This window comes from Myxine glutinosa, chromosome 5, assembly GCF_964187855.1.
Source record: "Myxine glutinosa chromosome 5, kmMyxGlut1.1, whole genome shotgun sequence".
Lineage (NCBI taxonomy): Eukaryota > Metazoa > Chordata > Myxini > Myxiniformes > Myxinidae > Myxine > Myxine glutinosa.
This window is the reverse complement of record NC_136265.1, coordinates 179,659,192-179,680,523: the sequence shown is the minus strand read 5'-3', so window position 1 is coordinate 179,680,523 and position 21,332 is coordinate 179,659,192. Positions and strand designations below refer to the sequence as shown.

Genomic DNA, 21,332 nt, shown 5'->3' with positions numbered 1-21,332 from the left:
CCATAGCTCCGAGTCCCTGGCCCAAGCCTACACCACTCGGGCTCACCAGCCTGGATTTTCTGGCTTGCTAAGCTTATCCATAGCTCCGAGTCCCTGGCCCAAGCTGATATCACTGTGTCGATAAAAACAATGTCAGGGAGATAAGCACTCTGGTGTTTTTCCTGATAGACAAAAATGATTTGGTTTTCTTGAGTCATTTCCTATGAATCAATCTTGTGGTTTAGGTTTGGGATCAGGGTGAGGAAAACAGAGGTGAGGGGAAGGCTGGGAAGGGAAAAATGTAGGAAAAGAAACGGTTAAAAGAACCGAGTTAAATTTCAAAATCAAATCAGATTTTTCTTTTGAAAAGTTCCTTTAAGTGTGAAGGAGATTTTTCTTTCTGTTTCCATCGGATCTTTTTTTCTGGAGAAAAGAAATCGACGTCGCAATGAAAGAGTGACGTCACGGTATATTGATCACCATGTTATGTTGAGTAACTGGTGATGACCGAACGCTTCATGTGAAGGAGCATACTGGACCTCATGACCTCATACTGGACCTCATGTGGGCGACCCTGTAGTTTCATCCATCAAGACACATCCACCACCATTCACTCGTTTGAACATCCCTTACAGTCCTCGGTTTGTTCAATATGGCCGACATCTGTTTATTTCAGAGACAGCCACAAGTTAGCACAAGCAGATGAGACGGCCAGCTTAATGTTCCCTCCAAAAGGACGGATTGGACTGTATGTACTTCCTGTGTATTGGATAAAAGTCTTTTTCAGAATCTTCTTCTCACATGAATCAAAGTGAGTCTAGACGAATCTGAGGTCATGTTGCCGCTTCCATTGCTTCGTTCATGTGTGTCAGTATTTGTGAGTCATACATGAGTCATTCATAATTATAGCACTCAAAGTCGTTGTGTGATTTATCTGATTATTACACACACCAACAAAACAGCATACAACAACAACAACGTGCGTTTTAGGGCAAATAGCATGTTCATCATTATTAGTTTGTAACTGTGAACGTTTGTAACTGTGAGAGTTTGTAACTGTGAGAGTTTGTAACTGTGAGAGTTTGTAACTGTGAGAGTTTGTAACTGTGAGAGTTTGTAACTGTGAGAGTTTGTAACTGTGCAGGCTTATAAGTGTGAAGGTTTGTAACTGTGAGAGTTTGTAACTGTGAAAGTTTGTAACTGTGCAGTGTTATAACTGTGAAGGTTTGTAACTGTGAGAGTTTGTAACTGTGAGAGTTTGTAACTATGCAGGGTTATAACTATGAAGGTTTGTAACTGTGAGAGTTTGTAACTGTGAAGGTTTGTAACTGTGAGAGTTTGTAACTGTGTAGGTTTGTAACTGTGCAGTGTTATAACTGTGAAGGTTTGTAACTGTGAGAGTTTGTAACTGTGAGAGTTTGTAACTATGCAGGGTTATAACTATGAAGGTTTGTAACTGTGAGAGTTTGTAACTGTGAAGGTTTGTAACTGTGAGAGTTTGTAACTGTGTAGGTTTGTAACTGTGAGAGTTTGTAACTGTGCAGGGTTATAACTGTGAAGGTTTGTAACTGTGAGAGTTTGTAACTGTGCAGGGTTATAACTGTGAAGGTTTGTAACTGTGAGAGTTTGTAACTGTGAAGGGTTATAACTGTGAAGGTTTGTAACTGTGAGAGTTTGTAACTGTGAGAGTTTGTAACTGTGAGAGTTTGTAACTGTGCAGGGTTATAACTGTGAAGGTTTGTAACTGTGAGAGTTTGTAACTGTGAAGGGTTATAACTGTGAAGGTTTGTAACTGTGAAGGTTTGTAACTGTGCAGGGTTATAACTGTGAAGGTTTGTAACTGTGAGAGTTTGTAACTGTGCAGGGTTATAACTGTGAGAGTTTGTAACTGTGAAAGTTTGTAACTGTGCAGGGTTATAACTGTGAGAGTTTGTAACTGTGAAAGTTTGTAACTGTGCAGGGTTATAACTGTGAGAGTTTGTAACTGTGAAAGTTTGTAACTGTGCAGGGTTATAACTGTGAAGGTTTGTAACTGTGAAGGTTTGTAACTGTGAAAGTTTGTAACTGTGCAGGGTTATAACTGTGAAGGTTTGTAACTGTGAAGGTTTGTAACTGTGCAGGGTTATAACTGTGAAGGTTTGTAACTGTGAAGGTTTGTAACTGTGCAGGGTTATAACTGTGAAGGTTTGTAACTGTGAGAGTTTGTAACTGTGCAGGGTTATAACTGTGAAGGTTTGTAACTGTGAGAGTTTGTAACTGTGAAAGTTTGTAACTGTGCAGGGTTATAACTGTGAAGGTTTGTAACTGTGAAAGTTTGTAACTGTGCAGGGTTATAACTGTGAGAGTTTGTAACTGTGAGAGTTTGTAACTGTGAGAGTTTGTAACTGTGCAGGGTTATAACTGTGAAGGTTTGTAACTGTGCAGGGTTATAACTGTGAAGGTTTGTAACTGTGAGAGTTTGTAACTGTGCAGGGTTATAACTGTGAAGGTTTGTAACTGTGCAGGGTTATAACTGTGAAGGTTTGTAACTGTGAAGGTTTGTAACTGTGAGAGTTTGTAACTGTGAGAGTTTGTAACTGTGCAGGGTTATAACTGTGAAGGTTTGTAACTGTGAGAGTTTGTAACTGTGCAGGGTTATAACTGTGAAGGTTTGTAACTGTGAGAGTTTGTAACTGTGAAGGGTTATAACTGTGAAGGTTTGTAACTGTGAGAGTTTGTAACTGTGAGAGTTTGTAACTGTGCAGGGTTATAACTGTGAAGGTTTGTAACTGTGCAGGGTTATAACTGTGAAGGTTTGTAACTGTGAGAGTTTGTAACTGTGCAGGGTTATAACTGTGAGAGTTTGTAACTGTGAAAGTTTGTAACTGTGCAGGGTTATAACTGTGAAGGTTTGTAACTGTGAAAGTTTGTAACTGTGCAGGGTTATAACTGTGAAGGTTTGTAACTGTGAAAGTTTGTAACTGTGAGAGTTTGTAACTGTGCAGGGTTATAACTGTGAAGGTTTGTAACTGTGAGAGTTTGTAACTGTGAAAGTTTGTAACTGTGAAAGTTTGTAACTGTGCAGGGTTATAACTGTGAAGGTTTGTCACTGTGAAAGTTTGTAACTGTGCAGGGTTATAACTGTGAAGGTTTGTAACTGTGAGAGTTTGTAACTGTGAGAGTTTGTAACTGTGCAGGGTTATAACTGTGAAGGTTTGTAACTGTGAGAGTTTGTAACTGTGAGAGTTTGTAACTGTGAAAGTTTGTAACTGTGCAGGGTTATAACTGTGAAGGTTTGTAACTGTGAGAGTTTGTAACTGTGAGAGTTTGTAACTGTGAAAGTTTGTAACTGTGCAGGGTTATAACTGTGAAGGTTTGTAACTGTGAAAGTTTGTAACTGTGCAGGGTTATAACTGTGAAGGTTTGTAACTGTGAGAGTTTGTAACTGTGCAGGGTTATAACTGTGAAGGTTTGTAACTGTGAGAGTTTGTAACTGTGAAAGTTTGTAACTGTGCAGGGTTATAACTGTGAAGGTTTGTAACTGTGAAAGTTTGTAACTGTGCAGGGTTATAACTGTGAAGGTTTGTAACTGTGAAAGTTTGTAACTGTGCAGGGTTATAACTGTGAAGGTTTGTAACTGTGAAAGTTTGTAACTGTGAAAGTTTGTAACTGTGCAGGGTTATAACTGTGAAGGTTTGTAACTGTGAAGGTTTGTAACTGTGCAGGGTTATAACTGTGAAGGTTTGTAACTGTGAGAGTTTGTAACTGTGCAGGGTTATAACTGTGAAGGTTTGTAACTGTGAGAGTTTGTAACTGTGAAAGTTTGTAACTGTGCAGGGTTATAACTGTGAAGGTTTGTAACTGTGAAAGTTTGTAACTGTGCAGGGTTATAACTGTGAGAGTTTGTAACTGTGAAAGTTTGTAACTGTGCAGGGTTATAACTGTGAAGGTTTGTAACTGTGAAAGTTTGTAACTGTGCAGGGTTATAACTGTGAAGGTTTGTAACTGTGAGAGTTTGTAACTGTGAAAGTTTGTAACTGTGCAGGGTTATAACTGTGAAGGTTTGTAACTGTGAGAGTTTGTAACTGTGAGAGTTTGTAACTGTGAAAGTTTGTAACTGTGCAGGGTTATAACTGTGAAGGTTTGTAACTGTGAGAGTTTGTAACTGTGAAGGTTTGTAACTGTGAGAGTTTGTAACTGTGTAGGTTTGTAACTGTGAGAGTTTGTAAATGTGAAAGTTTGTAACTGTGCAGGGTTATAACTGTGAAGGTTTGTAACTGTGAAGGTTTGTAACTGTGAGAGTTTGTAACTATGCAGGGTTATAACTGTGTAGGTTTGTAACTGTGAACGTTTGTAACTGTGAGAGTTTGTAACTATGCAGGGTTATAACTGTGTAGGTTTGTAACTGTGAGAGTTTGTAACTGTGAAGGTTTGTAACTGTGAGAGTTTGTAACTATGCAGGGTTATAACTGTGTAGGTTTGTAACTGTGAGAGTTTGTAACTGTGAGAGTTTGTAACTGTGAGAGTTTGTAACTATGCAGGGTTATAACTGTGCAGGGTTATAACTGTGTAGGTTTGTAACTGTGAAGGTTTGTAACTGTGAGAGTTTGTAACTATGCAGGGTTATAACTGTGTAGGTTTGTAACTGTGAACGATTGTAACTGTGAGAGTTTGTAACTGTGCAGGGTTATAACTGTGAAGGTTTGTAACTGTGAGAGTTTGTAACTGTGAAGGTTTGTAACTGTGAGAGTTTGTAACTATGCAGGGTTATAACTGTGAAGGTTTGTAACTGTAAGAGTTTGTAACTATGCAGGGTTATAACTGTGAAGGTTTGTAACTGTAAGAGTTTGTAACTATGCAGGGTTATAACTGTGAAGGTTTGTAACTGTGAGAGTTTGTAACTGTGCAGGGTTATAACTGTGCAGGGTTATAACTGTGAACGTTTGTAACTGTGAGAGTTTGTAACTGTGCAGGGTTATAACTGTGAAGGTTTGTAACTGTGAGAGTTTGTAACTATGCAGGGTTATAACTGTGAAGGTTTGTAACTGTGAGAGTTTGTAACTGTGCAGGGTTATAACTGTGAAGGTTTGTAACTGTGAGAGTTTGTAACTGTGAAAGTTTGTAACTGTGCAGGGTTATAACTGTGCAGGGTTATAACTGTGAAGGTTTGTAACTGTGAGAGTTTGTAACTGTGAAGGTTTGTAACTGTGCAGGGTTATAACTGTGCAGGGTTATAACTGTGAAGGTTTGTAATTGTGAGAGTTTGTAACTGTGAAAGTTTGTAACTGTGCAGGGTTATAACTGTGCAGGGCTATAACTGTGAAGGTTTGTAATTGTGAGAGTTTGTAACTGTGAAGGTTTGTAACTGTGCAGGGTTATAACTGTGAAGGTTTGTAACTGTGAAAGTTTGTAACTGTGCAGGGTTATAACTGTGCAGGGTTATAACTGTGAAGGTTTGTAACTGTGAGAGTTTGTAACTGTGAAAGTTTGGAACTGTGCAGGGTTATAACTGTGAAGGTTTGTAACTGTGAAAGTTTGTAACTGTGCAGGGTTATAACTGTGAAGGTTTGTAACTGTGAGAGTTTGTAACTGTGAAAGTTTGTAACTGTGCAGGGTTATAACTGTGAAGGTTTGTAACTGTGAGAGTTTGTAACTGTGATAGTTTGTAACTGCGAGAGTTTGTAACTGTGAAAGTTTGTAACTGTGCAGGGTTATAACTGTGAAGGTTTGTAACTGTGAAAGTTTGTAACTGTGCAGGGTTATAACTGTGAAGGTTTGTAACTGTGAGAGTTTGTAACTGTGAGAGTTTGTAACTGTGCAGGGTTATAACTGTGAAGGTTTGTAACTGTGAGAGTTTGTAACTGTGCAGGGTTATAACTGTGAAGGTTTGTAACTGTGAGAGTTTGTAACTGTGAAAGTTTGTAACTGTGCAGGGTTATAACTGTGAAAGTTTGTAACTGTGCAGGGTTATAACTGTGAAGGTTTGTAACTGTGAGAGTTTGTAACTGTGCAGGGTTATAACTGTGAAGGTTTGTAACTGTGAGAGTTTGTAACTGTGAAAGTTTGTAACTGTGCAGGGTTATAACTGTGAAGGTTTGTAACTGTGAAAGTTTGTAACTGTGCAGGGTTATAACTGTGAAGGTTTGTAACTGTGAAAGTTTGTAACTGTGCAGGGTTATAACTGTGAAGGTTTGTAACTGTGAGAGTTTGTAACTGTGAAAGTTTGTAACTGTGCAGGGTTATAACTGTGAAGGTTTGTAACTGTGAGAGTTTGTAACTGTGAGAGTTTGTAACTGTGAAAGTTTGTAACTGTGCAGGGTTATAACTGTGAAGGTTTGTAACTGTGAGAGTTTGTAACTGTGAAAGTTTGTAACTGTGCAGGGTTATAACTGTGAAGGTTTGTAATTGTGAGAGTTTGTAACTGTGAAAGTTTGTAACTGTGCAGGGTTATAACTGTGAAGGTTTGTAACTGTGAGAGTTTGTAACTGTGAAAGTTTGTAACTGTGCAGGGTTATAACTGTGAAGGTTTGTAACTGTGAAAGTTTGTAACTGTGCAGGGTTATAACTGTGAAGGTTTGTAACTGTGAGAGATTGTAACTGTGAAAGTTTGTAACTGTGCAGGGTTATAACTGTGAAGGTTTGTAACTGTGAGAGTTTGTAACTGTGAAAGTTTGTAACTGTGCAGGGTTATAACTGTGAAGGTTTGTAACTGTGAGAGTTTGTAACTGTGAAAGTTTGTAACTGTGCAGGGTTATAACTGTGAAGGTTTGTAACTGTGAGAGTTTGTAACTGTGAAAGCTTGTAACTGTGCAGGGTTATAACTGTGAAGGTTTGTAACTGTGAGAGTTTGTAACTGTGAAAGTTTGTAACTGTGCAGGGTTATAACTGTGAAGGTTTGTAACTGTGAGAGTTTGTAACTGTGAGAGTTTGTAACTGTGAAAGTTTGTAACTGTGAAGGTTTGTAACTGTGAGAGTTTGTAACTGTGAAAGTTTGTAACTGTGCAGGGTTATAACTGTGAAGGTTTGTAACTGTGCAGGGTTATAACTGTGAAGGTTTGTAACTGTGAGAGTTTGTAAATGTGAAAGTTTGTAACTGTGCAGGGTTATAACTGTGAAGGTTTGTAACTGTGCAGGGTTATAACTGTGAAGGTTTTAACTGTGCAGGGTTATAACTGTGAAGGTTTGTAACTGTGAGAGTTTGTAACTGTGAAAGTTTGTAACTGTGCAGGGTTATAACTGTGAAGGTTTGTAACTGTGAGAGTTTGTAACTGTGAAAGTTTGTAACTGTGCAGGGTTATAACTGTGAAGGTTTGTAACTGTGAGAGTTTGTAACTGTGAAAGTTTGTAACTGTGCAGGGTTATAACTGTGAAGGTTTGTAACTGTGAGAGTTTGTAACTGTGAAAGTTTGTAACTGTGCAGGGTTATAACTGTGAAGGTTTGTAACTGTGAGAGTTTGTAACTGTGAAGGTTTGTAACTGTGCAGGGTTATAACTGTGAAGGTTTGTAACTGTGAGAGTTTGTAACTGTGAAAGTTTGTAACTGTGCAGGGTTATAACTGTGAAGGTTTGTAACTGTGAGAGTTTGTAACTGTGAAGGTTTGTAACTGTGCAGGGTTATAACTGTGAAGGTTTGTAACTGTGAAAGTTTGTAACTGTGTAGGTTTGTAACTGTGTAGGCTTGTAACTGTGTAGGCTTGTAACTGTGTAGGTTCGTAACTGTGTAGGTTTGTAACTGTGTAGGTTTGTAACTGTGTAGGCTTGTAACTGTGAAAGTTTGTAACTGTGAAAGTTTGTAACTGTGTAGGTTTGTAACTGTGTAAGTTTGTAACTGTGTAGGTTTGTAACTGTGAACGTTTGTAACTGTGAAAGTTTGTAACTGTGTAGGCTTGTAACTGTGTAGGCTTGTAACTGTGTAGGTTTGTAACTGTGTAGGTTTGTAACTGTGTAGGTTTGTAACTGTGTAGGTTTGTAACTGTGTAGGCTTGTAACTGTATAGGTTTGTAACTGTGTAGGTTTGTAACTGTGAACGTTTGTAACTGTGTAGGTTTGTAACTGTGAAGGTTTGTAACTGTGTAGGTTTGTAACTGTGTAGGTTTGTAACTGTGAAAGTTTGTAACTGTGCAGGGTTATAACTGTGAAGGTTTGTAACTGTGAGAGTTTGTAACTGTGAAAGTTTGTAACTGTGCAGGGTTATAACTGTGAAGGTTTGTAACTGTGAGAGTTTGTAACTGTGAAAGTTTGTAACTGTGCAGGGTTATAACTGTGAAGGTTTGTAACTGTGAGAGTTTGTAACTGTGAAAGTTTGTAACTGTGCAGGGTTATAACTGTGAAGGTTTGTAACTGTGAGAGTTTGTAAATGTGAAAGTTTGTAACTGTGAAAGATGACCTTCCAATCCTGCACTTGAGTGAAGAAAACTTGCAGCAAAACTGTCTTCATATCATGTATATAATAACGAAGGGTGTTGTGGGGCGTGGGGGCACGAGAAACGGAAGTTTGAGAGGAAAGGGGGGACAAGGAACAGAATGTTGAGGGGTTAGGGGGGGATGAGGAATGTTAGGTTGAGGGGTGATGGAAGTGAAATTACTGTGATGTACATTTGGAAGGGAAGAGGAGGAAGTGTAGAAGTAGTAGTAGTGGTGGTGGTGGTAGGGGTAGGGGTAGGGGAAGGGGTAGTGTAAGTAGGGGGATATTACACCATCATTGCATACATATTATGTAGATTTCACCTTGGTGAAACAGAAGGAATTTTTTTTGTTGTTGTCGGTGATGATAGGTTGGTCAAGGAATGTTGGGAAGAATGTGATGATGGAAAATTAGAATCTAGGAAAGAGTTGTTTTGATTTCCTTTGGGAGGTGAAGGTTGGAAAATGGAAATGGACATGAACGAGTTAGACATGACCCCGTTTCCTCTGAAACTTGTCTGTTCACTCTGTGGAATACCGATGTCTATGAAAGACTAGAAACAGCTGATTTATCCCAACAAACCTCCATCTTGATTGCTGGCGGTTTATTGATGAGACCTTCGTGAATGTGGTAACTATGAAGGTGTAACGTGTGTGTGTGTGTGTGTGTGTGTGTGTGTGTGTGTGTGTGTGTGTGTGTGTGTGTGTGTGTGTATTACAAGCAAGGTGTTCCACAAGATAATGGTAAATAGGATGCAGAAGTTTCTGCATGGAGTATGGAGGAAAGCGTGGGATGGATTTAGAACGAAAGAACATAAGGTGCATAGATCAAATTTACACTCTGAGAACAATATCATAGAACAATGTAATGAATGAAATGTAAGTCTTGTGATGACTTTCATTGACTTTAAATATATATATACATATGCAAGGCTCGTGGAAGAGCTACCATCCAAATTCAATTAAATCGAAGCAACTTTTATTTCCTTCAAGAAAGCAACAAGGTATGACGAAGACATTTGAATAGCTAAAGGAGGCTGATCTCAAAACAGAAGCTTGTAGCGGGATCGCCGTTACCCAAACAGATAAAACTCCGAAAAAACTACGAAATGTTATGAAACCACACAACATATATATAAATAAATCATGGTACAAATGAAAAAATCGTATACATGGGCAAACAATTTGACAAGATGAATGAGTGGATCAGCAGATCAACAAGATCGAGAATTGCTTTACAATACACGTGCCCCACCAATGTGATGTTTTTCTAGTCAAAAAAGGGCATAACTCTGAAAAATTGACAACGCGCCCTGAAACTCGAACTTGTTCAGTAACTTATCATAATAAAGTAATGTACCAAGTTTCAGTTGAATACATGTTAAAGGGTTTGGGGGGAAAAAGTGTGGAAAACCATAGGTGGGACGGACAGATAGACGGAGAACAAACCCATAGTCCGCTCCGGTGAAACCGATGGTGGGATGCATAAATCGATGGAAAGCACCAGTGTGAAATCACAACAGACGAATACGGTATTCAATATATTTCTTCAATGACCGATGTATAATACCGCAAGATAAAATATCGCTAAAGTTTGAATGAGAAATTATTAAATGATGGGGATTTTTTAAATACTGTCTGGCAATTCATTCCATAGTTTGGGGTCAGATAAACGAATATAATGTTGAAAAGCAAGGATTCTGTGGTTCAGAAATGTATATCAATGGTGAATTTCATAATCACATTAAAAAAGATCACAACATTTAGAAGGAAGTAGTCTATTAATGAATTTATACATGAAGATACTTTGTTGATGTGATGTGACATCGACAATTTCAAAAGATTTAAATGATGAAATGCTTGGTTTATCCAAGTTCTTAGGCGTTCTCTAAATATGATCTGAATAAGGTTTCTGCGATACATTATTCCCAATTTTTTTGATGTGATCGAAATGTACTTCCCCAGACGAAATTACAATATGACACGTACGTACCAGTGAACAGAAAGCAACGTAAGTATTGTATTTTGGAGTAAATAGTTCAATCTCTAGATTATACCAATATTGTTTGCGACTTTGTTTGCGATTTCCTGAATCTGAAATTTCCCAGAAAGTTTGGAATCGATATATATATCCGGAGAAACTTGGTCTCTTCAACTCTCACAATTGAAACAGAATCGATGCTGACATTTGAAGTAGTTGAATCGGTACATTTTGATTTTGTACTAAAGATAAATGTATGAGTTCATACAAAATTTAATAATTAAGTTACAAAAATTTACAAAAACTAAAATGACAAAATTTACAAAAATTTACAGTTAAAACAAAATTTAATAGTTAACTATTTATTTGAGTTAAAAGACAATCTATTAGCTTCAAACCAATCAAATACTTTTATAAGATATTTTTATTTACGACATTATACTAGAAAGCATCTGAAAATGCAAAGCTCCTCCACGTGCATTTGTATTCAGTCGTCTTCTTCTTCTTCTGTATGCTCAAAATAACGAAAATAGTTTTAAAAAATACAAAATGAAAATTGATAATTTTATGCAGCCTTGACCTTTGCACTTTTGATCTAAAAAAACAAACAATTGACTCCTACCTTTTGATTGGTGAACCAATTCAGCAAATTCTTAACATTTCAGGTGTCAATCGGATGAAAATTGACAATTTTAGGTGACGCTGACCTTTGACCTTTTGCCCAAATTATTAATTTGCCTTCTCCATGTTATCATATTAAAGGTTTGGTGAAAATTTTATGACACAACTCAAATGATAAATTTAAATTTCAGGTCAATGGGATGAAAATTGATGATTTTAGTTGACGCTGACCTTTAACCTTTTGGGTTGACGCTCAATTTTAGTTTATCCCCTTTTTTTTTTAAGGCCATTTTCCCTGCTGGAGCAGGGGTTAGCCTTGCGGGCCCCATCACGATCATCATGGTTTCCTTTTTGAGGCAATGTTTTTATGGCCGGATGCCCTTCCTGACGCCAACCCTTTAGTCGCCTCTTACGACACGTAGGGATACGGTGTACCTATTCTAAACCGGGGCACACACCAGCATCAGTTGATCAAGACTCTCAATTCACCTTCCCTCTTTCATTCCTCTTTACTTCCACCTCTGGAACTCTCTTCAATCCCACTTCTCCCTCCAGGTTTTTAAAACAGCTGTTCACCACCATCTCTTATCTTCCCCCATTCAAAACCTTGATCTTTTCTACCGCCGCTAATTTCACCCCAGATCCACTTTTCTGAAATACCGACTTCTTTCCTGGAAGTCCTAGCAGTGTCCATGTGGTTTTTTTTTTTACTTCTCCCCCCCCGCCCCCCCCCACCCCCCATTTCCCATGCCTTTTCCCCCCAAACCCTCTCCCTCCCACAGATCTCCCGATGTCCCTGCTCTCCATCTTGTCTCCCGCTCCCTTTATCATATGTTTTATGTGTCATTTGTCTTTTTGTGATCAATGTTAGCTCTTTCATGAGCCTCGATCTTGTATATTTAAAAAAAAAAAAAAAAAAAAAAAACCTGGGTGGCAATCAGTCGGTGAGCCCCAGAGAGATGGAAGTGGTGCGAGGTCCTCAAGAGGCTCCAAAGGCCGTCAGGCATGGCAGGATCTTAAGATGAGGTGATTGAGGAGGTCCCTGTCCTATTCACTCAGCAGGACGTGCTCATCATAGAACATGGACGAATAATTTGTTCAACCGGATGGACACAATGTTCAAGGTATTACCTGTGGAACAGAACACTTTGAGGACCATGTGCAGATCAATAAACGTATCAATCATACAACATCAGTGATCGTATGGATATTGTATGGTATTGAATGGGTATTGTATTGTCGCACGACTCCCCTTTGGTTAATACCAGGGAAATCACGGATAGCCAAAGCCAGCTTTAACTCCAAAGGTGATGTCCAAATGCGGATTTCACTATATTCGCGTGGGAGGAAGAAAGAAGAAGAAGCTGGAAGCCTTTACCTGACGCAATCTGCCGAGCAGTCTTCAATCCTGCAAAAAGTAACTCAAACGAAAACCGGATTTACAATGTACAAGGGAAAATAATAAAAGGATTTATTTACGGAACCCGATAACAAGGAAACGCGCCGGTTAAATAAATGTCCTAAAATGGAGTACTCCAGACTTATAACACACACGAGGGGAGAATATATGAAAATGAAAGTGGTGTGTGTGTGTGTGTGTGTGTGTGTGTGTGTGTGTGTGTGTGTGTGTGGGCTTAGCTCAACCACTCGGGTCGTCCGGTCCGTTGGTGGGAACCACCCTGTCGTTGGTGGGAACCACCCGTTCCCGCGCTGCTCAGCCTCCGTTCCCTCGTGTGCTCACGGCACGTCCGCGCCCCCTCCAGGCAGGTCGTGTGAGTGCGCGAACGATCTGCAGCTCCCCTCATTCCAGCTGTAGGTCACGTCCCGCACACCTTCGCTCGCCAATGTCCGGAACCAAGAGGAGAGACTCGATGGCAGAGAAATGCGTGAGGGCCAAGTGAGAGAGAAGGCAAGAGGGCAAGTCCAGGGCAAGAGGGAAAAATGTCCGTCAGAGCGTTCTTTTATCGATCGAGTCCTCACGTCATCAATCCTTTTCACCAACCCCCACAGGCCACCCGCACTTGGCCCAGTTCTCCACCAGTGGCCGCATCGCTTCTCTCTCATGCCATTGGTCGGTAGCCAATCAGTGCATCACTTCCTTCCACCAATCAGCGGGTTGCTTCTTGCGCCGCCCCTGACCAATCCCAAGTCCTTCCTTACTCTGGCCTTTCATTGGTCAACTCCCACACAATAGCGATTCCTTCTGGGCATGGCTCTCAGCCTGCCTGAGCAATGTTTTATTGCCATGTTGGTGCAATGCGTGGGCGCTTCCTGCCTGCACTTAAGGTGAGTTTTATTGTGGGGGGAATTTAATTAGTATGTGTGGTGCTATAGGGCCTGCCTAGTGTCTAAGTGCAGTGCCATAAGGGACAAAGGATAGATCACAAGGCCTCACGGACAGGGGAATTAGCACAATCCCTATGATAACTAACACAAGCATCATCCTTGTATGATCACAAAGATACACTTACGCGAACAAACCGCCTAAACAAACTTATTACATGTGGGGTTCCCTATTACGATAATCGGAGCACACTACCTATACAGATCTACCTGAATCTATGTATCACTACCCCAAAATTCATAACAGTATGGATATTGTGTGGGTATTGAATGGATATTGTATGGATATTGTATGGATATTGTGTGGATATTGCATGGATATTGTGTGGATATTGTATGGATATTGTGTGGATATTGTGTGGATATTGTATGGATATTGTGTGGATATTGTATGGATATTGTATGGATATTGTATGGATATTGTGTGGATATTGTGTGGATATTGTGTGGATATTGTATGGATATTGTGTGGATATTGTATGGATATTGTGTGGATATTGTGTGGATATTGTGTGGATATTGTGTGGATATTGTGTGGATATTGTGTGGATATTGTGTGGATATTGTGTGGATATTGTATGGATATTGTATGGATGTTGTGTGGATATTGTATGGATATTGTGTGGATATTGTGTGGATATTGTGTGGATATTGTGTGGATATTGTGTGGATATTGTATGGATATTGTGTGGATATTGTATCGATATTGTGTGGATATTGTGTGGATATTGTGTGGATATTGTGTGGATATTGTGTGGATATTGTGTGGATATTGTGTGGATATTGTGTGGATATTGTGTGGATATTGTATGGATATTGTGTGGATATTGTATGAATATTGTGTGGATATTGTGTGGATATTGTGTGGAAATTGTATGGATATTGTGTGGATATTGTATCGATATTGTGTGGATATTGTGTGGATATTGTGTGGATATTGTGTGGATATTGTGTGGATATTGTATGGATATTGTGTGGATATTGTATGGATATTGTGTGGATATTGTGTGGATATTGTATGGATATTGTGTGGATATTGTATCGATATTGTGTGGATATTGTGTGGATATTGTGTGGATATTGTGTGGATGTTGTGTGGATATTGTGTGGATATTGTATGGATATTGTGTGGATATTGTATCGATATTGTGTGGATATTGTGTGGATATTGTATGGATATTGTGTGGATATTGTATGGATATTGTGTGGATATTGTATGGATATTGTATGGATATTGTGTGTATATTGTGTAGATATTGTATGGATATTGTGTGGATATTGTATGGATATTGTATGGATATTGTGTGGATATTGTGTGGATATTGTGTGGATATTGTATGGATATTGTATGGATAATCTTTGGATATTGTGTGGATATTGTGTGGATATTGTATGGATATTGTTTGGATATTGTGTGGATATTGTGTGGATATTGTGTGGATATTGTGTGGATATGGTGTGGATATTGTATGGATTGTATGGATATTGTATTGATATTGTGTAGATATTGTGTGGATATTGTGTGGATATTGTATGGATATTGTGTGGATATTGTATGGATATTGTATGGATTGTGTGGATATTGTATGGATATTGAATTTTTTTTATTTTTTTTAATTTTTTTACTGAATCGAGGCTTGTGAAAGAGCTAACATTTATTTCACAAAGAAATCAAACAGACAAACAAAATATATAAAAAGAGGGAGCGGAAGACAAGATGGGGAGAGAAGGGGAAGCACACAAACACAACATTTGAGAGCAGGGAGATGTGTGGGAGGGAGAGGGCTTAGGGGGAGGATGCGTGGGAAGGGGGGGGGGGGAGGGGAGAAGTATAAAACACAAGGACACCAAGGACTTCCAGGACAGAAGTTGGTGTTTCAAAAAAGTGGATTTGGGGTGAAATTAGCGCGGGTAGAAAAGATCAAGGTTTTGGATGGGGGAAGATAAGAGATGGTGGTGAACAGCTGTTTTAAAGACCTGGAGGGTGGAGTGGGATTGAAGAGAGAGAGGGAGTTTGTTCCAGAGGTGGGAGAAAAGAGGAATGAAGGAGTTAAGGTGAGCAGAGAGTCTTGATTTTGGCAGTTTAACCATAAGAGGGTTGCAGGCAGATCTTGTGCGACCTGTAGGAATATTTGGGGGACAGAGCCCAGAGAGAGCTGGGGGGGCAAAGCCAGAGAGGAGTCGGTAGAAGACGGAAAGACCACCAACCTGCCTGCGGTGAGTGAGTGAGAGGCCCTTGGAGTTAGCTTCATCGCGGGAGATTCCAATGATTCTGAATGCTTTGGTTTCAACAGCGTGAAGACGAGCTAGGTGTGAGGCAGGAGCACCAGCCCAGAGGGGAGAGCAGAGGGGAGAATGGATATTGTATGGATTGTGTGGATATTGTATGGATATTGTGTGGATATTGTATGGATTGTATGGATATTGTATTGATATTGTGTAGATATTGTATGGATATTGTGTGGATATTGTGTGGATATTGTGTGGATATTGTGTAGATATTGTATGGATATTGTGTAGATATTGAATGGATATTGTATGGATATTGTATGGATATTGTGTGGATATTGTATGGATATTGAATGATTATAAGGAGAACATCAATGACATCACTGAACCAGGCACCTGATTGATCATGAGATTGGAATTATTTTCCTTTCACGACACTTGGATCCTATTTGGATAAAAAGACAAAACTGTTGGGACTTATAAGGACATTGATCATTTTAAACATGACATTCCCAATAATTACCACAAACATGTCATGAGATTTTCTTAAACTCCTCCATCTCTTTACTTTCTCTCTGCAGGAAGTGGAACCCAAAAGGTCTGAGATCGCCTTTGAGCAGTTCGCCCAATTCTACTCGAGCATTATGTTTGACTCCCAGAGAGCTGTACGTATTATTGAGTGATGGGACTTGAGCAGATCTTGTTCATTCGGCGATGATCGGCTAAGGACCAAAGGGGTGTCTAGGATTAAAGAGAGCTCAGCGAGTCACGTGATCAATGTGTTAGGAGATTCAGAAATGAGCGGTAACGGAATTACTCACTGTGATAGGTAAAGAGTGTTTGATGGGCCTGTCGTGGTTATTGGAGATAAAGGACTCTCCTAAGACAACAATTGATAGGGAGTTTAGTGGGTTTGGTGGATTGGATGTCATCCTGGTGGTTTGTTCACCAATGGAGTCCATTAGTAATGAAGCCACGCAGGTGAGGGAGTTGGTTGATTGGGTGAACATGGAAAAGTCTGACGAGCTGGGGAAGCAATGCCAAACTTCTATTTTAACATCCATCACGAGCCTCGATTCAGTGTACAAAAAAAAAAAAAAATTGTTGTTTTATTTGCAGATTCTCCAGCAGCTTATTGAGCAAGGGATTTCTGTGAGTTGCAGGTACGTCTTGCATCTCCAGGTTGTCGTGTTATTTGCTGCTCCTTTTCACACGCTGTTATTCTTCGTTATTCTTTGTCAGCCATCGATGTTCCTCAGTCTTCCTTGTTTCAGTAACTTAAACTGTTTTCTATTTTCTTCAATGACATTCTCCATTTGTTTCACAATTTCTTCCATTCCTTGTTTCTTCTTTTTCCAGCAGACTATTATCTGTTTTTTCATCTCGATTTCATTTTGGTTATCCAAAATCTTCATCTTCTTCATTTCTATTTTGTTCTTCAGTGCACCACTCATCACACCCCGTATTCTCCTCTTGCAGAAATGTTGTGACACTTGAAGAGTTTCAGCGATTCCTGCTTTGTGACCAGAAGGTAGAATGGGCCGGGTTGAGAAATCCCTCGAGGATGTTTAAAGGAATCATAAGTTAGAATGAGCCAGGTTGAGTAATGCTTTGAGGATGTTTAAAGGAATCATAAGTTAGAATGAGCCAGGTTGAGTAATGCTTTGAGGATGTTTAAAGGAATCATAAGTTAGAATGAGCCAGGTTGAGTAATGCTTTGAGGATGTTTTAAAGGAATCATAAGGTAGTTTGGGCCAGGTTGAGTAATCCCTTGAGGATGTTTAAAGGAATCATAAGGTAGATTGAGCCAGGTTGAGTAATGCTTTGAGGATGTTTAAAGGAATCATAAGGTAGAATGAGCCAGGTTGAGTAATGCTTTGAGGATGTTTTAAAGGAATCATAAGGTAGAATGAGCCAGGTTGAGTAATGCTTTGAGGATGTTTTAAAGGAATCATAAGGTAGAATGAGCCAGGTTGAGTAATGCTTTGAGGATGTTTTAAAGGAATCATAAGGTAGAATGAGCCAGGTTGAGTAATGCTTTGAGGATGTTTTAAAGGAATAATAAGGTAGTTTGGGCCAGGTTGAGTAATCCCTTGAGGATGTTTAAAGGAATCATAAGGTAGAATGGGCCAGGTTGAGTAATGCTTTGAGGATGTTTAAAGGAATCATAAGTTAGAATGAGCCAGGTTGAGTAATGCTTTGAGGATGTTTAAAGGAATCATAAGGTAGTTTGGGCCAGGTTGAGTAATCCCTTGAGGATGTTTAAAGGAATCATAAGGTAGAATGAGCCAGGTTGAGTAATTCTTTGAGGATGTTTAAAGGAATCATAAGGTAAATGAGCCAGGTTGAGTAATGCTTTGAGGATGTTTAAAGGAATCATAAGTTAGAATGAGCCAGGTTGAGTAATCCCTTAAGGATGTTTAAAGGAATCATAAGGTAGAATGGGCCAGGTTGAGTAATGCTTTGAGGATGTTTAAAGGAATCATAAGGTAGAATGAGCCAGGTTGAGTAATCCTTTGAGGATGTTTAAAGGAATCATAAGGTAGAATGAGCCAGGTTGAGTAATCCTTTGAGGATGTTTAAAGGAATCATAAGGTAGAATGGGCCAGGTTGAGTAATGCTTTGAGGATGTTTAAAGGAATTGGAAGGTAAATGAGCCAGGTTGAGTAATGCTTTGAGGATGTTTAAAGGAATCATAAGGTAGAATGGGCCAGGTTGAGTAATCCTTTGAGGATGTTTAAAGGAATCATAAGGTAGAATGGGCCAGGTTGAGTAATCCTTTGAGGATGTTTAAAGGAATTGGAAGGTAAATGAGCCAGGTTGAGTATAATTAAACATCCTTGAGGATGTTTAAAGGAATCATAAGGTAGAATGGGCCAGGTTGAGTAATGCTTTGAGGATGTTTAAAGGAATTGGAAGGTAAATGAGCCAGGTTGAGTAATCCTTTGAGGATGTTTAAAGGAATCATAAGGTAGAATGGGCCAGGTTGAGTAATCCTTTGAGGATGTTCAAAGGAATCATAAGGTAGAATGGGCCAGGTTGAGTAATCCTTTGAGGATGTTTAAAGGAATCATAAGGTAGAATGGGCCAGGTTGAGTAATCCTTTGAGGATGTTTAAAGGAATCATAAGGTAGCATGGGCCAGATTGAGTAATCCTTTGAGGATGTTTAAAGGAATCATAAGGTAGCATGGGCCAGGTTGAGTAATCCTTTGAGGAAGTTTAAAGGAATCATAAGGTAGAATGGGCCAGGTTGAGTAATCCTTTGAGGATGTTGAAAGGAATCATAAGGTAGAATGGGCCAGGTTGAGTAATCCTTTGAGGATGTTGAAAGGAATCATAAGGCAGAATGAGCCAGGTTGAGTAATCCTTTGAGGATGTTTAAAGGAATCATAAGGTAGAATGGGCCAGGTTGAGTAATCCTTTGAGGATGTTTAAAGGAATCATAAGGTAGCATGGGCCAGGTTGAGTAATCCTTTGAGGAAGTTTAAAGGAATCATAAGGTAGAATGAGCCAGGTTGAGTAATCCTTTGAGGATGTTTTAAGGAATCATAAGGTAGCATGGGCCGGGTTGAGTAATCCTTTGAGGATATTTAAAGGAATTGGAAGGTAAATGAGTGAGGTTGAGTAATCCCTTGAGCATGTTTTAAGGAATTGGAAGGTAAATGAGCCAGGTTGAGTAATCCTTTGAGGATATGTAAAGGAATTGGAAGGTAAATGAGCCAGGTTGAGTAATCCTTTGAGGATATTTAAAGGAATTGGAAGGTAAATGAGTGAGGTTGAGTAATCCCTTGAGCATGTTTTAAGGAATTGGAAGGTAAATGAGCCAGGTTGAGTAATCCTTTGAGGATATTTAAAGGAATTGGAAGGTAAATGAGTGAGGTTGAGTAATCCTTTGAGCATGTTTTAAGGAATTGGAAGGTAAATGAGCCAGGTTGAGTAATCCTTTGAGGATGTTTAAGGAATCATAAGGTAGCATGGGCTGGGTTGAGTAATCCTTTGAGGATGTTTAAAGGAATCATCAGGTAAATGGGCCGGGTTGAGTAATCCTTTGAGGATGTTTAAAGGAATTGGAAGGTAAATGAGCCAGGTTGAGTAATCCTTTGAGGATGTTTAAAGGAATTGGAAGGTAAATGAGCCAGGTTGAGTAATGCTTTGAGGATGTTTAAAGGAATCATGAGGTAGAATGAGGCAGGTTGAGTTATCCTTTGAGGATGTTTAAAGGAATCATAAGGTAGAATGAGCCAGGTTGAGTAATCCTTTGAGGATGTTTAAAGGAATCATAAGGTAGAAGGAGCCAGGTTGAGTAATCCTTTGAGGATGTTTAAAGGAATCATAAGGTAGAATGGGCCGGGTTGAGTAATCCTTTGAGGATGTTTAAAGGAATTGGAAGGTAAATGGGCCGGGTTGAGTAATGCTTTGAGGATGTTTAAAGGAATCATAAGGTAGAATGAGCCAGGTTGAGTAATCCTTTGAGGATGTTTAAAGGAATTGGAAGGTACATGAGCCGGGTTGAGTAATCCTTTGAGGATGTTTAAAGGAATTGGAAGGTAAATGGGCCGGGTTGAGTAATGCTTTGAGGATGCTTAAAGGAATCATAAGGTAGAATGGGCCAGGTTGAGTAATCCTTTGAGGATGTTTAAAGGAATTGGAAGGTAAATGGGCCAGGTTGAGTAATCCTTTGAGGATGTTTTAAGGAATTGGAAGGTAAATGAGCCAGGTTGAGTAATCATTTGAGGATGTTTAAAGGAATCATAAGGTAGAATGGGCCAGGTTGAGTAATCCTTTGAGGATGTTTAAAGGAATTGGAAGGTAAATGGGCCAGGTTGAGTAATCCTTTGAGGATGTTTTAAGGAATTGGAAGGTAAATGAGCCAGGTTGAGTAATCCTTTGAGGATGTTTAAAGGAATCATAAGGTAGAATGAGCCAGGTTGAGTAATCCTTTGAGGATGTTTAAAGGAATCATAAGGTAGAATGGGCCAGGTTGAGTAATCCTTTGAGGATGTTTAAAGGAATCATAAGGTAGAATGAGCCAGGTTGAGTAATCCTTTGAGGATGTTTAAAGGAATCATAAGGTAGAATGGGCCAGGTTGTGTAATGCTTTGAGGATGTTTAAAGGAATTGGAAGGTAAATGAGCCAGGTTGAGTAATGCTTTGAGGATGTTTAAAGGAATCATAAGGTAGAATGGGCCAGGTTGAGTAATGCTTTGAGGATGTTTTAAGGAATTGGAAGGTAAATGAGCCAGGTTGAGTAATGCTTTGAGGATGTTTAAAGGAATCATAAGGTAGTATGAGCCAGGTTGAGTAATCCTTTGAGGATGTTTAAAGGAATCATAAGGTAGAATGGGCCAGGTTGAGGAATCCTTTGAGGATGTTTAAAGGAATCATAAGGTAGAATGAGCCAGGTTGAGTAATCCTTTGAGGATGTTTAAAGGAATCATTAGGTAGAATGGGCCAGGTTGAGTAATGCTTTGAGGATGTTTAAAGGAATTGGAAGGTAAATGAGCCAGGTTGAGTAATGCTTTGAGGATGTTTAAAGGAATCATAAGGTAGAATGGGCCAGGTTGAGTAATCCTTTGAGGATGTTGAAAGGAATCATAAGGTAGAATGGGCCAGGTTGAGTAATCCTTTGAGGATGTTTAAAGGAATCATTAGGTAGAATGGGCCAGGTTGAGTAATGCTTTGAGGATGTTTAAAGGAATTGGAAGGTAAATGAGCCAGGTTGAGTAATGCTTTGAGGATGTTTAAAGGAATCATAAGGTAGAATGGGCCAGGTTGAGTAATCCTTTGAGGATGTTG

The 21,332-nt window shown here is 39.3% G+C and overlaps 1 protein-coding gene across 1 annotated transcript in view; it reads left to right on the top strand.

Moving 5' to 3' along the window:
- LOC137426654 (1-phosphatidylinositol 4,5-bisphosphate phosphodiesterase gamma-1-like) overlaps nt 1–21,332 on the top strand; it is a 170,900-nt gene that overhangs the window by 26,151 nt on the left and 123,417 nt on the right. The window contains exons 7-9 of the mRNA XM_078779175.1: nt 16,117–16,200; nt 16,655–16,698; nt 17,015–17,066. Coding sequence (XP_078635301.1) covers nt 16,117–16,200; nt 16,655–16,698; nt 17,015–17,066 — 180 coding nt within the window. The remainder of the gene's footprint in view (nt 1–16,116; nt 16,201–16,654; nt 16,699–17,014; nt 17,067–21,332) is intronic.